This window comes from Polyodon spathula, chromosome 16 (genome assembly GCF_017654505.1).
Source record: "Polyodon spathula isolate WHYD16114869_AA chromosome 16, ASM1765450v1, whole genome shotgun sequence".
Classification (NCBI taxonomy): domain Eukaryota; kingdom Metazoa; phylum Chordata; class Actinopteri; order Acipenseriformes; family Polyodontidae; genus Polyodon; species Polyodon spathula.
This window is the reverse complement of record NC_054549.1, coordinates 10,841,602-10,855,760: the sequence shown is the minus strand read 5'-3', so window position 1 is coordinate 10,855,760 and position 14,159 is coordinate 10,841,602. Positions and strand designations below refer to the sequence as shown.

Sequence of the window (14,159 nt, the reverse complement as noted above, 5' to 3'; positions counted from 1 at the left end):
GCTGTTGAGCGACGGATTGCAGGTTTTAAACATTCTCTACTGGGATAGAGCCAGCCTGTGCTACACGGCAGACGGAACTGGGCTTTCGAGCGGTAGGGTTTTCTGCAGCTCAATTCACGTACGGGCTTTTCCAAGCTATGGGCTGTGAGTTGAATCTCCTCTCTGTTGTTTGTGGTGCTTTTGCCGTTGGCGGCACGGTTGCTTCTCTCTACACTGACTGCTGGCAGGTGAGTGACAAGTCATTCAATTCTCGGTTTAGAATTACAAAATGCTTCAATTTATTTATTTATCTATTTTTGCAAATATATATATATATATATATACTACTAAAGGGACTATATTATAGGCACTACTAATAGTAATAATTTATTTCTTGCTTGTCCATAATAACTTTGCTATATTTGTAAATACAGCAACCGTGCAAACAGCTGCGAGGCCAGTGTTCAAACGGTGTGATGTGGTATAGCTTCACATACAGCGACAATACAGTGCATGCGCTTGTGGTGCAGCTCCGGTTTCGCTTTCTTTCTAGATAAACAGCAAAGGGTCGGTGATGCTGAGTATCCGCTGCCGGGGTCTCTGGAGAGAATGTGTGTGGGACAAGTTTGTTAAAATATGGACATGCGACATTTTCAGTTCTTACCTGAACCCTCACCCAGGTATGCAATAACAATAATGCATGCTCTGTGTTCATTGTAAACCCACCGGTGAAAGGAGGGGGTAGAGAAATTCAATTAAAACATTGTTTTCACCGCTAGTCAGACACCAAGTGCCAATGTACAAGGAAGAAACCATTTATAATCAGATTTAACCCAGCTTTGAAGAATGCAAGCCCCACCTTCATATCTGCAGCATAACTCGCTGTTTATTCTGTGCCACAAACCTAGTCTAGTTTATTGTTCAACTTTGACTTCAGTGCCGTAAAGTATAATACCATTTCCAGCCACCAAGTGGTGCTATGCAACAAGTAACATCCATATAGAAAACAAAGTGACATTTTAGCAAACATTTTAAAATACGTTTTGAAAGTCACAATGTGCATCGGATTTAATGCATAAGGCTGCACGTTCTACATTCTCTTTATCATTCCCCCACACTTTTTAGCAACTATAGTGGTGACGAGATCTCTGATGATCACCTCCAGCATTGCGAGTGTGGCTGCCTTCTTGTGCCTGCTTCTAGGATTCAGACACTTCCATTACTGTAGAGATGCCATGATGAGAAGGCGGCTGCAGAGACTGGCTGCTGCATTGTATTTCCTAGTAGGTGAGTTATAAATAGGGGGAATAGGCTGATTGCAAGATGCCTGTAGCTCTGTTGTTCTGTTGAAGAGAGGTTTTTTTATAGAACCTTAACAAATCAGGGGTTCTGAACTAGAACTCCCACATGATTCTATAAAGCATCCATTGCAAATGTTACTACAAATTTTAAAATCTTTTTACAGTGAAGAGATTAATCATTTATCTTCCAGTTATTATTCTTACCCTTATTATTGTTTTTATTATCATTTTGTGTTTCAGGAGTGTCTTCTACTGGTGCCATTATTAGATACTGTGTGTATGTTTACCATATTCACCAATATGAGGTAAATGTTGTCTTTTTTAATTATTGATGTTTTTCTGTACAGTAAATGTCATTATTATGCATGCATGGCTACACACAAGCCTGTGAGAAGGTTTTGTTTTTTACAGCCAGTATATTGCATTACTACGTTGCTTCTTTTTACCAGGTCTCTCTAAAAATCCCAGGCTTCCCCAGTTTTGAATATGGTTACTCATTGTGGACGGCTGTTGGTGCAACATTAGCCGCTCTGTCATCTGCCATTATCTCAACCTATGAAAGCTGCTTCAAGGAGATAAAGAATAAAGAAAGGACAAAGGAGAGTCCGTCTCAAACCAAGCAATCCATCAGCACATATGTTTAACACCCCAGACCCACTTCAACCAGTTGGATGTGTTTCTTTAAGCCTGGATAAGAACCCGTGAGATCATGTTTGTTGCTGTATAAATAGGTGTTGGGTTTGTTTTTCCATATATATTCAGTATACTGTGGTGTTTGTCAATCAAATAAAATGATGATATAGTATCTGTGTTACTCTAAAAGGGGAAAGTGAAACTGTAGCCGCAGGTAGCAATAGAGCAAAGCGATCTGTCTGTTTCTTATAAAGACTACAAAGCGATCGGTCTGCCTCTGTTATAAAGACTGCAAAGCAATCTGTCTGTCTGTCTCTTATAAAGACTGCAAAGTGATCTGTCTGTCTGTCTCTTATAAAGACTGCAAAGCAATCTGTCGGTCTCTCTTATAAAGTCTGCAAAGCGATCTGTCGGTCTCTCTTATAAAGTCTGCAAAGCGATCTGTCTGTCTCTCTTATAAAGTCTGCAAAGCGATCTGTCTGCCTCTGATATAAAGATTGCAAAGTGATCTATCTGCCTCTGATATAAAGATTGCAAAGTGATCTGTCTGTTTGCCTCTCTTATAAAGATTGCTCTCTGTTTGTAATAAGGCTAATTTGAAGAACCTGCCCTACAGAAGTGTACTACCAAATATCTGAACACCAGCTGCAGCAGCAACAGCCATTCAAAATGATCTAGACAGCATTCAGAACTGGGCAGACACAAGTCAAATTACATTTAATAGAGAAAAGTGTAAGGTACTGCATGCTGGCAATATAAATGTGCATTATAAATACCATATGGGAGATACTGAAATTGAAGAAGGAATCTATGAAAAAGACCAAGGAGTTTATGTTGACTCATAAATGTCTTCATCTAGACAATGCGGGGAAGCTATAAAAAAGGCCAACAAGATACTCAGGTATAGAGTGAAAAGTGTTGAATTTAAATCAAGGGAAGTAATGTTAAAACTTTACAATGCATTAGTGAGATCTCATCTAGAATATTGTGTTCAGTTCTGGTCACTTCACTGTATAAAGGATATTGCCACTCTAGAAAGAGTGCAAAGAAGAATGACCAGAATTATTCCGGGTTTAAAAGGCATGTCATATGCAGACAGGCTAAAAGAATTGAATCTATTCAGTCTTGAACAAAGAAGACTTGATTTGATTCAAGCATTCCAAATTCTAAAAGGTATTGACAATGTTGACCCAAGGGACTTTTTCAACCTGAAAAAAAGAAACAAGGACCAGGGGTCACAAATGGAAATTAGATAAAGGAGTATTCAGAATAGAAAATGGGAGGCAGAATTGTGGGGGTCTGGAACCAAGTCCCCATTAATGTTGTTGAAGCTGACACCCTGGGATCCTTCAAGAAGTTGCTTGATGAGATTCTGGGAACAATCAGCTACTAACAACCAAACGAGCAAGATGGGCAGAATGGCCGCCTCTCGTTTGTAAACTTTCTTATGTTCTTATCCTACACTTTTTCTGTGTTCACTTAGTACCCGAATACATTAAGCATTTTCGGTGATGCCAAGCATCTAGACTATGTTATAAATGCTGCACGCTTCTTCTATTTGGGAAGAGTTAAACTTGTACCCATTTTGCAGAACAAGGTCTCAGTTTCTCACGCAAAAGATCCACTTTAAGTATTGCACTGCTCCTTTAAGACCTGAGCCGACGCGAAGTGGCCAAGTGTTTCAGCAGCAGAAGGGATACTCCCCTTTTACGGATTATTCAACAAGTGACCAGACTCGTTATGTCATTGGAAGCAGCTGGAGGTCTAACAGAGCTCTAAAGGGAGGGATTAACTTGTCTTAATGCACTGGTGGAAAAAAAGAGCCCGTTGTGAATCTAGTGTTTACATCTAGAAACAGATGTTGTAAAATAGCAAAGCAAGCTGTGTATAGGACTGCAATTTCACCGCGGATCTCCCGGTCCCGACTCGAATTAAAAAGCAGAAGCATGGGCATACCGGGCAAATGGAGAGCTTGACGTTATTGTGACAAGGCACTGTCCGAGACAACAAGACGCTTTTCAAGGGAAGGACGCTGTCGCGTTTATTTTTTATTAGTATTCCTCTACAGTCTCTCTTTTAAAAAAAAAAAATACTTTTTGTAATATATCCAGGATTTATTTTTTCATTTTTTGGAAATGGGGGACAAACACACTAACTTATTTGTAGATTGTAGTTAAGACGAAAAAAAGTTATTAATCTGCCTCGGAAATAATCAACTAGGTGTCAAATAACATGAATATTATAAAGCTTTAACGTTAGAAAATAACAATGTCGGGATGTGGGGACAATATTGATGTAACTGAAATTAATATGATAGTACAAAAAAGCAAATACAATATTGAAAGTTCAATAGAAAACTAATAATAATAATAATAATAATAATAATAATAATAATAATAATAATAATAATAATAATAACATCCACAGGACAGTACGGTGTTGGATGCTGAAGTCTGGGGACAGCTCATGCATGCTGAATTGCAATACCCAAGCAGTCTAGGAAGGCGACAGTGGCAGTATGGTGGCGGAACGGGCTCTGCTTGCCGCAAGACAGGGAGACGTGGACACCTTGAAAGTGTTGTTCGCTGAGAAGGTTCTGCACGCCGGCATCAAGGACCCTCTCGGGGCTTCTCCGGTGCACCACGCCGCCCGAGCAGGGAAGCTTACCTGTCTCCGTTACCTGGTGGAGGATGCCGGTCTGCCCGGGAACAGCCATGCCAGGAACGGAGCGAGCCCGGCGCACGACGCCGCTGCCACCGGCAACCTAGCATGCCTCCAGTGGCTTGTCACCCGTGGAGGTTGTGGAACGGAGGTAAATATTTTATTTATAAATAATTAATAAATTAAACTTTTGTTGCAGGCTGCTGTTGCTGCACATTCTTAGGACATACTTGGAAAAGTCTCCCTGAGCGTCCTTAATATAATTTCACTTTATGGTTCCCTATTATTATTATTATTATTATTATTATTATTATTATTATTATTATTATTATTATTACTACTTTGATTTCTGGTTTGGAAGTGTATGTGAATAGTATTTAATTTAACTGGGTTAATATACTCTATTGCAAATTAATACATTAGGATAAAAAGGGGCATGAATTCAATAGTTTTTGTTTTATTAATTTATTATTTATCTTTTGAATTTGCCTTCAGATTTGGCTGATAGCTTCTAATCACATTTGGTGCTTGTCCAAATTGTTGCAGCTTTGCTGTAATCTTAGCGTATGTCCTGTCATCATCACTGCACACTGAGTCCAAACAGAAGTTCCATGCTTTGAAGCCTCAAAGAGGCGTGCAGTAGAGCATGAGGATACCAGTAGAAAAAGGGTTACCAGTTCAGATTGAGTAGGGCACCCAGTGCCCAGTTTGCACTGCAGTGTCAGTGCAATGGTACTGCAACAGGGGTCACTGGTAGCACAAAGGCAGCTACAGTGATATGAGGCAGCTTGGATTCCCTTTCACAGAAATGATGCAGATTGCACTTTGACATGTGAAGACCTTGATTAACCATTCCTTGTTGGTACAAGCAGCATGACAGCGTAAGGTATGCCAATGCTATTTAGGATTGTGACACACACAGGCACTGAAAGGTCTAATCCAAATTCTGTCAAACTAATCTGTGCATGCTTTTTAACAACTGCAGGTTCCTTACTGGAATAAATACATGTTGTTGAGGAGGGGGATTTAGAAAGAATGTGTGCTAAAATGAATGGAATAAATGGGTCTAAACTGGGTTGGGGAATACAATAAAAACAGGGTCTTTGTCTTTGGAAGCAGCACATAATACCTGCAATTATTTATCCAGGATCAAACTTAAAATCAATTGCAAATGCACTGCTGCTTTTAATATTAGGGCTTCAGTATTTAAACAAAATATCAGTAAATTGGTTCTGGACCTTTGCAACTTCTAGCAAGGCATGGGCAGCACAATCGTTTTGAATGAAGACCTTAAAAACTTCCAACAAACTAAGTCATGTTTATACACTCTCTGGTCAATGTCTTCATCAGTGTAATGCTAAAGGCACTCTCCTGCCCATCACAGCACTGCATGCTGGACAGGAGCACATGTGGTCATTATTTGCTTATAGTTGGGAAGTCCACAGCAATTGCTATAGAATGTATCACTGGCAAATACTGTAATGGCGGTCTGTTTGCACAGCATTGCTGTAACTGTGTCTGATTTAAATACCGACACCCATCATTTATATACCTGAATATCTGTTGCTAAATTGCTAAGAGAGTCAACAACTCACCCCTGGGAGAAAACAGCAGCAGGCTTAATAGAGATGCAAAGTGTGGCAGTATTTAGAACCAGAAGTTCAGATCATTTAAAACAGCCGTCGAAGCTGTTAAAATGAATACAATGGGATGCATATCTTTATGTTGTGTGCTCTGATATATTCCGAGTACATCATGTTATCAAAACCACCCTGCAGTAATGTAATACAGAAATACTACAAGAAACTGGTAGCACATTAAGTATCTCTAATTACTGTGTATTTACATAGTAGTTACTTAGTAAACTCACGTGTACTTACACATCATTACAATGTTATTTTGCATACTTAGTGTTTTTAATCTTTTTGCATGATATATGCGGTTTGTTTACCTGCTGCTCTAATTATAGTCAATAGGGTAGCATTTTTTATTAAAGCCAACAAGTGTTTTTCTGTGACGCAGCTAATCTGTTGCAAAGATAGGCACAGATTACTAAAAAAGCAGGTTCGTTCTGAGCAATCGCTTCAGTTCTCTTGTCTGTCTTTTTAAAAAAAAGAAAGTTCCCAGCTTTAAAAAACGAAACTGCATGCCTTCTCTCGACCCTGCAGCCCTTATATTCTCTTTGATTTGCAATTGTGTATTTTCGTGACCCTGACACTAACTGACGACGCATTTAGAGCTGCGGATTCCTGCTTCAGAAGAATTCCACAGCAAACATTGCTGGCTTAAGCTGTAAATGATATAGTCAGTAATAAAACAATAACAACACAAAAAAATGTATAGGTGCTGCAATGGGTTGGCCAGCCTGGGTTGAGAAAACGAATGTGCCTGATGCTTTAAGAGCGTTAAATGTATTACTGGGGATCTGGAAGGGAGGCTATATATAGACAAGGAGATTAGGCAGACATGCTAGCACAATGAGCGCAAACAAGTAAGACGGTGGGTACCAGAGTAAGGCGTGGCATGTAAGGATAGCGGTGCTTTTACTGTGGACCCCAATCACCCAATCCATCACCTCCTTCTGTTCCATCAGCCACTCCCATTGTCACCTCTCTGCTTAGCCTGATCGAAATTGTTTTATTGTTTTATTCTCTCTTTACGATTACAAAGGTTGCTAACAGCACTGAGCCCTTTGGTTGGTGTGCAGTGTTGTCGCAACAGACAGTTTAAAGGGGGGGTGGAGCAGGACACAGATCTGTTTGTTCAAAATACACATTTGGATAAATAGGTAGTATGAGTTTGCATCGTTTGCTCAGTGTGATGTGTTATTCTGTAGGAACTGAATAAAATGTTCCTGCTCAGAGTTATGTTTAATCTGAAGACTATGTTGTTGTGCAATCTTTATTAAGGCTGTCATATATGTTTCCGCCAATGCAGTGCTGAAAAAAAGGGATTCTAACTATAGGCTGGCATGGACATGCTTGGCTTGGAATGGATCACAGAATATAAAAATGGGTAGAGTTCTTGGTTAAAATAATACAGAAAAGTCTGTCTCTATCTCTCACTCTCTCATATATATATATATATATATATATATATATATATATATGTGTGTGTGTGTGTGTATATATATATAGAATATATATATATATATATATATATATATATATACTGAGCCGTATAATTGAAGTACGTGTTTGTATATAATATAAAGTTTTTAGTTTTTTCTGCTGATGATTTTGCATCTGTCTACATTTCATCATTTGAGAAACAGTCACTTGATACAATGCAAACTGGACAAGCCCAAAGCACGCTTTTATTTAGCCTTTGCATGCATTCGTCTGAGTGCATCAGTGCAGATAGTTCATAATATTTACAATGCACAAAAAAGAATGCATTTGGATGTCTTTCCTAACATTGGGTTACTCTGCTACCTCAGTTTCTACAAATCCCCAAAAGTCTGAGATACAGATGAGAAAAAAAATCACACAAACCTGATGTTCTGTACATCTTACAGCCAATGTGATGTGTCTAATGGGTTCATCTCTTTCACAAAACATTGCCCTATTAGGTCCTAATGAAGTGAGCACACTCTGTAAATGTAGTATGATAATACCTTTAGATTGGCCCTTAGTTGACCTGTAATCTAAACCACGTTGACCTAATGCAATGCAGACTGGCAGCTGCTGTAGAAGTCATCAATATCATAATCCTACGAAGACATGTGTTAAACATTTACAGCGCTGTATGTACATATCTGTGTATGGCTATATATTTTCAATTATAATTCGATTTTAAGTATAAAACCTGACATTTTTAGTATGGTACAGATTGCAGATTAAATCACAAATATGAAGAGGATCCAGACTGGCTCGGATCACCGAACTGTTTTAACTTTTAATTTATTTTTTTTTTCTGTTCGGCAGGACCGAGACAGCTCTGGGGCCACCGTGCTACACCTCGCGGCTCGGTTTGGCCACCATGAGATCACAGACTGGCTCCTGAAGGGCGGAGAAGGGGACCCCAGGGTAGCCACGGACACAGGAGCCCTTCCTGTCCACTACGCAGCGGCCAAAGGAGACCTCCCCTCGCTACGACTGCTTCTGGGTCACAGCCCGAGGTAAGGAAGGGAGGACCGTGCTTTGGCAAAATATTTTAGTGCCAAAATATGGTCAGCTGAAAAGCTGCATATATAATGGCACAGTTGAATCTGACACTGGCTCAAAGGCATGCTTCATTGTTAAGCTGTTGATTTATTTTGTTGATTCAATCCATGTTCCCGATACCACCTCAAGAGAGGCCAAGTTAGTTCAGGCTGCCTTGGCAGAGCTTTGTGAGTTTCTCAGATTTAAAAACCAAGGTGATAGCCCTGCTTAAAAGATTTTAAAGGTGGTGTGCATCGTCCTGAAGAGTTTAGCTGCACTTTAACGAACATCACTCATGTCCGTTCTTGTACGGACAATTTTTGGAGAATCAAAATTGATGCAAATATTGAGAATCAGGATTTTGTTATTTTGCAAAACGCACCTACAGTACGTGGAACAATAACACAGGTTGGTATTTATTTATTTTTTTATTTTTTAAATAAGCCTTTTGCAGATCAGGTCCTAGTAGGTACTGTTGTGTGCCCTCTGTATATGTAATCTGGGAAGAAAGTGTAATGGAATACATGGTAGCAACACTATTCCATTGCCAGTCCTTCACTTACCAGTCCCTACGTATCAAAACGAAATACACATGACCTCAAGAACTAGGTCTTATCAACCAATCCCACATGCGTTTAACAAACAGAAAGCGTGTTAGATTCTTTAAAACCTCTAATTAGCTTTGCTAGGCAAATAGCCTTGATACACTAATCAGCTGTTACTGCAGAAGTACAGTGCGTGGGAATTTTTTTGATAAGAAATATCAGAGAAGATAGATTGATCACACAATAAAAATATTTGTGTTTGGTTAATACTGTACACCCATGTATTAAACCTGTGTTATCTTGCGTATTGACAGCATGCAGGAGTTAATCCCTGATCACTGTGTGACCCTGAGCAAGTCACTTCACCTCCCTGTGCTCCGTTATTGGGGTGAGATGTTGTTATAAATGATTCTGCAGCTGATGCATAGTTCACACACCCGAGCAGTATGATGTCTCTCTGTCAGCCCGTGGCTATGGCACCAGGTCCTGGCTGGTGTCAAGTCCAGGCAGCAGGGGGTTGAATCTCAGCCTCTAGACAGAGTTATTGCCCACCTCCCCTCCTTCGTGAAGCGGTGCTATCGCTCGGAGTCCTGCAGGATTATGGCGTGTACTGATAACACTGGGGCCTTTGTTCCCAGCCATAGTTATGTAAATAGGCTGGTGAGGCTGAATATAAAGGGCTGTGTGGGATTGTGATTTCTCGAAGGGGGGCCCAGGTGGCCCTTCTGTAGTGGCTGCGTGAAGATTATTAGGAGTTATTTTTCAAAAGAGAGTTGTAAAATATATATTTTTAAGACTAATGAACGTGAAACCCCAACCCCAAAGGGAGTGCCAATAGCTGTATACTTCACTTCTCTTGTTCCATATTACGCTTATAGTATATATATATATATATATATATATATATATATATATATATATATATATATATATATATATATATATATAATTTCATTCATATAATACACAAAGCAGCATTGCAATATGATTACATTTACTACTCAAGGTGTTGTTAGCAGCTATGTGTTCAAATGCAAAGCACTTGGTGCACTATCAATCCCACCTTTGAGAAAATGTGCAGTGACAAAACATACTGTATTTTCAAAGCTGCACTGCATTGGCTGTGCTGTGCTGTGCTGTGCTGTGTGCGTGTTGTGCGTTTGTGTGCCCTCTGTGTGCAACGTTAACTAAACTGGTTAATGGAGTCTCTGGCTTGCCATTCCTATTTACTAACGTGTCCATTATCTGTCTTTACTAAAAAAAAAAAAAAAAAAACACATGAATTATTTAGTGACTAGCCCTGTGTCCCTTGTGCCGGCTGTGTAAATGTGGGGTTCTGTTACAGATCCTGTTACCGTGGTTCAGTCACTGAGGTACCGACACGGCTTCTGAGTCTCTTTATCTATATAAGGGTGGTGCTTGACTTCAGACTGTTGGCAGTTAAGTGCCCTGTTAAAAGCTTGGTAAACCCAAACAGTATTTATTTGTAATACTCAAGCATTGGCAAGAGTTGGCAACTATTTGCCCTGTTCGCAAAGCAACTTCAAAGAACAAACACATCATTTAAAAAAATAATAATTTTGTCCAGCATTTCTAGGCTTTAATTGACAGCACTTGTATTAGAGCATTTGAGTGCAGGTAGGACGTGATGTCATCTTCTGCACCGCGCCACTTCTTTGGAATGGATAGCACGTTTATTTAAAACATTGTTATAGTTGCCGAATGAGCAGAATAGGAATAAGCTACCCCTGCAGTTCACTCTGATGATGCCTCCAGTATGTAGATCCAGAGTGATGCAGACCTCATGAATGTTTCATGGGGCCTGGGAGTGCTTGATAGCAGGGCCCTTTTAAACCGGTAGCATTGCTTACCCCTGTCGTCATGGTAACCTGTGCGAGCTAACCAGTTACAAACGAACGAGAGAAAACAAATAAAGATGAATGGACGGGAGCTGTCTGGTGTCTGCTGGTATTGTCCGATAACAGAAATACACAGCATGGCTTGTCGCGGCAAAGCTGAAATATGCCTTTGCAGGCAGGCAGTCTGTCAGCAGTCTGTTCTGCACTAAATATGTGAAAAAGATTTTTTTTTAAAAGATGAATGATTCATTGTGAGAAATAGTGGCTGACATTGCAACACAAGGTGTGCACTCCCTTATAAAAGTTTATAGCATAGCAAAGCACAATAAAGCAAAGTGACAGCCTGCTAAGACACTGGTAAACACTGTAAAGCCCTGAGAGGTGTGGTAAAGTATATTTTAAAAACAAAACACGTAGCAAACAATGGTAGACTATGATAAAGGCTCAGTAAGACCATGTAAAAAGCAGGGGAAGACTGTGATATTACTGTGAAAATTTACTGCGGTATAATTTTATAAGGGCAACACAGATCCTTACAAGCATAACTGAGTGTATGCAATTATAGAAAGAACCTGTTATCTTATCTGAGTCTTTAGAAAGCACAACTTATCCATGTACTGCCCTGATACATTCCAGATAGAAATCTAGACACGGCCTTCTTAAACAGTCAGGGTAGAAAAGTAACGCTGTCAGGCTGACACAGTAAATACACCAGGCTGATATTAACTAAGTGCTTGCAGTGATAATAGAGTTGGCATTTTCCAGGTGTGCTTAATGATATGGTTGTGCAACAGTCGAATGTTCCACAAAGCATCCGTCTGATAGTAAGTTGATAAGCACTTATAAAAGGCAGAGCAGGTTCTGTCATTGCTTTATAGTTTTGTTTGTACGATTGTACTTTGGATTCCTGACAAGATTAAATTCCTTTCCGTGTGCCTCTAATTGGTCCGTTCTATTTTATGCTGCCAGAAATTTTGCTGAAATGACAGACGATTATATTAAAACATGTCTATGCAGCTTTTCAGTCTGCAGAGATATCTCAATGCACGCTGGCAAACAATCTCATCTTGCCAGCTGATTTACCACCCAGCAATTCAAATAAGATTTATACAGAGGCTTCTTGAACAGAAGCCATATCACTTTTCTAAAGAGGCCCAACTCTGCTACCCCTGATAACAGCTGGACTGAAATAATTTACAGCTCTGCCTGTCACTGAAGCTGATTGTACAACAAAACTGCCCCTGCTTTATGGATGTTACTCATTTATTAACTCGGTCTTAAAATCTTTCTGGTAGTTACGTCAGCTCTAAACATTTTGAAGAGTTAACGTGTTTTAAACCTCAGTGATTAACATTCTACACATCAGAAGCACGCTACAGTTAAACCTGGCTAATGAACCAGAACTCACAAGGGAACTTTGTCAGGTTGTCCTGTTCGAAATGCTGGGAACTCGTTTATGTTTTCTAACAGCATACTGTCATGTACTTTCAGTTCTATACAGAATATAATTACATTTCAGATGGCTTTGCATGCACGACTCGCTACGAAAGAGGTTATGAGCAGCAGTAGCCTCTGGAAAGCTGGTTTTACTCCAACCATGCTCCTTAAAATGCTTCACCTTATACAAGTCCATGAAGCTTTTTGCATGAGTTGCTATGAATCAGATCCTTGCAGCTGAAGTTTTAAGAGTATTAAAATGATGAATGTATGGTGATTCAATTCGATCTGCATGGAGCTGTGGCAATTAATACGCATCATGCCCGGAAAACAAGACTCGCAAATCTGTTGCATCACATCACTGTGCAGAAACGGCAACAAGCTTCCTAGTGGATAGACTGCAGGGATCACTTTGGGTCTATGCCAACACCAGCTCCAGCAGACATTGTAACAGAAAGTTAACATGCTGGTGGAACCCTGACATATGTGAGCTCTAACCCCAGGGCTCTAACCCCAGTGCTCTCAGGCTCTGCCCTGCTCGTGAGAGTGTGGCTGCCGGGGGGGGTTGAGGTTCAGTTACACTCATGAATCATTCAACCGTCTGCCCACTTCCTGACGACAGATACGCGTACTTAGTGCTCTTCCTGTTTGAAATATTAAACACTTTGTTTGTTTACAAAGGCTGTTTTTCCTCAAATCAGCTGTCCAATCAAAGGAATGTCATTTATCAGAATAACAGCTGCTTTGATGACACCTTATCCTTTTTACTTTGACCCAGTTTCTCAGAGAGAAAAAAAAAGGCATTATGAACGATTGCTTACATAGCAACACACTTTGAAATTCTGGGTAATAGGGTAGTAACACAATGACCTGTCACGAACTCAAAGTGGCAAAAATATCTCTAACATACATTTTCGAAATGTCACCAAACTGTACCAAAGGTCAGCTTCAAAAAATAACTTGCAATAACTCCCTGGAAAGCAAATTCAATGCTATTTTTCATTGTTGTATTTTAACATTCTGGAGAGTCAAGTAATCTGGTGATTACACACACTTTTTAATTTTTTTTTTAAGTCTGAAGTATCAAAGATTTGAATGCAATTCAGGTATAGCGGAGCTGTGACTTCTCATTACAGCCAAAATCACTGTCGTGATAATCTCCTTGTGTGCAGATAGTGCTAACTTGTCAGGCAGGGTCTAAATCAAGCCGAGCCCTGCTTAGTTTTTCCAGAGCCTGTGTTCACTACCTGACATCCTGCAATGATCACTGCGTGAGGAGAGGGGAATTATTACACAATACACTGTCTCAGCAGATCGGTTGTTTCTCCAGCTCACCCTGGTATTATCTGATTGGCTCATGGAGACCGGGGATCTTAGATCTCATGGCACGTTAGAAAAATATCTCAGAAAGGGGTCAGCTTATTCTGTAATTGGGTTTATCTGTGCAGCACAGCAATTGATTAAACTCCCAGCGCTCTCTCCGGTCTCCATGTAGTTTTCAATCTATTTGAATCATGTTCTAAATGTTTACCCCTTTATTTTTGCCATGCTTTTCCCATGGTTATACCATACGTTCATCATAGTCTACCCTGATTCACC

The 14,159-nt window shown here is 39.9% G+C and overlaps 2 protein-coding genes across 3 annotated transcripts in view; both read left to right on the top strand.

The window, feature by feature from the left end:
- Positions 1-2,425, top strand: LOC121329366 (claudin-16-like). Of its 2 annotated transcripts, XM_041274938.1 has the most exons (5): positions 24-227; positions 533-659; positions 1,105-1,266; positions 1,521-1,585; positions 1,730-2,425. In XM_041274938.1, the coding sequence occupies exons 1-5, from the start codon at positions 138-140 to the stop codon at positions 1,922-1,924; spliced, it is 639 nt and encodes a 212-aa protein (XP_041130872.1). In that variant the 5' UTR covers positions 24-137; the 3' UTR covers positions 1,925-2,425. The 2 variants fall into 2 exon arrangements, with proteins under 2 accessions (XP_041130873.1, XP_041130872.1); XM_041274939.1 differs by lacking the exon at positions 1,521-1,585 and having other exon boundaries at positions 1-227.
- Positions 2,426-4,343: 1,918 nt separating this feature from the next.
- The window catches only part of LOC121329282 (espin-like), a 42,477-nt gene continuing 32,661 nt past the window's right edge, over positions 4,344-14,159 (top strand). The window contains 2 exon segments of the mRNA XM_041274816.1: positions 4,344-4,725; positions 8,501-8,694. Coding sequence (XP_041130750.1) covers positions 4,432-4,725; positions 8,501-8,694 — 488 coding nt within the window. The 5' untranslated portion in view covers positions 4,344-4,431.

What these genes read in the sequence shown, in the direction of transcription:
- LOC121329366 (XM_041274938.1), top strand. Translation starts at nt 138, where the DNA reads ATGGGCTGTGAGTTGAATCTCCTCTCTGTTGTTTGTGGTGCTTTTGCC. An exon ending in TTACCTGAACCCTCACCCAG is followed by an intron (nt 660 to 1,104) that starts GTATGCAATAAC and finishes CACACTTTTTAG; the next exon opens with CAACTATAGTGGTGACGAGA. An exon ending in TGCATTGTATTTCCTAGTAG is followed by an intron (nt 1,267 to 1,520) that starts GTGAGTTATAAA and finishes TTTGTGTTTCAG; the next exon opens with GAGTGTCTTCTACTGGTGCC.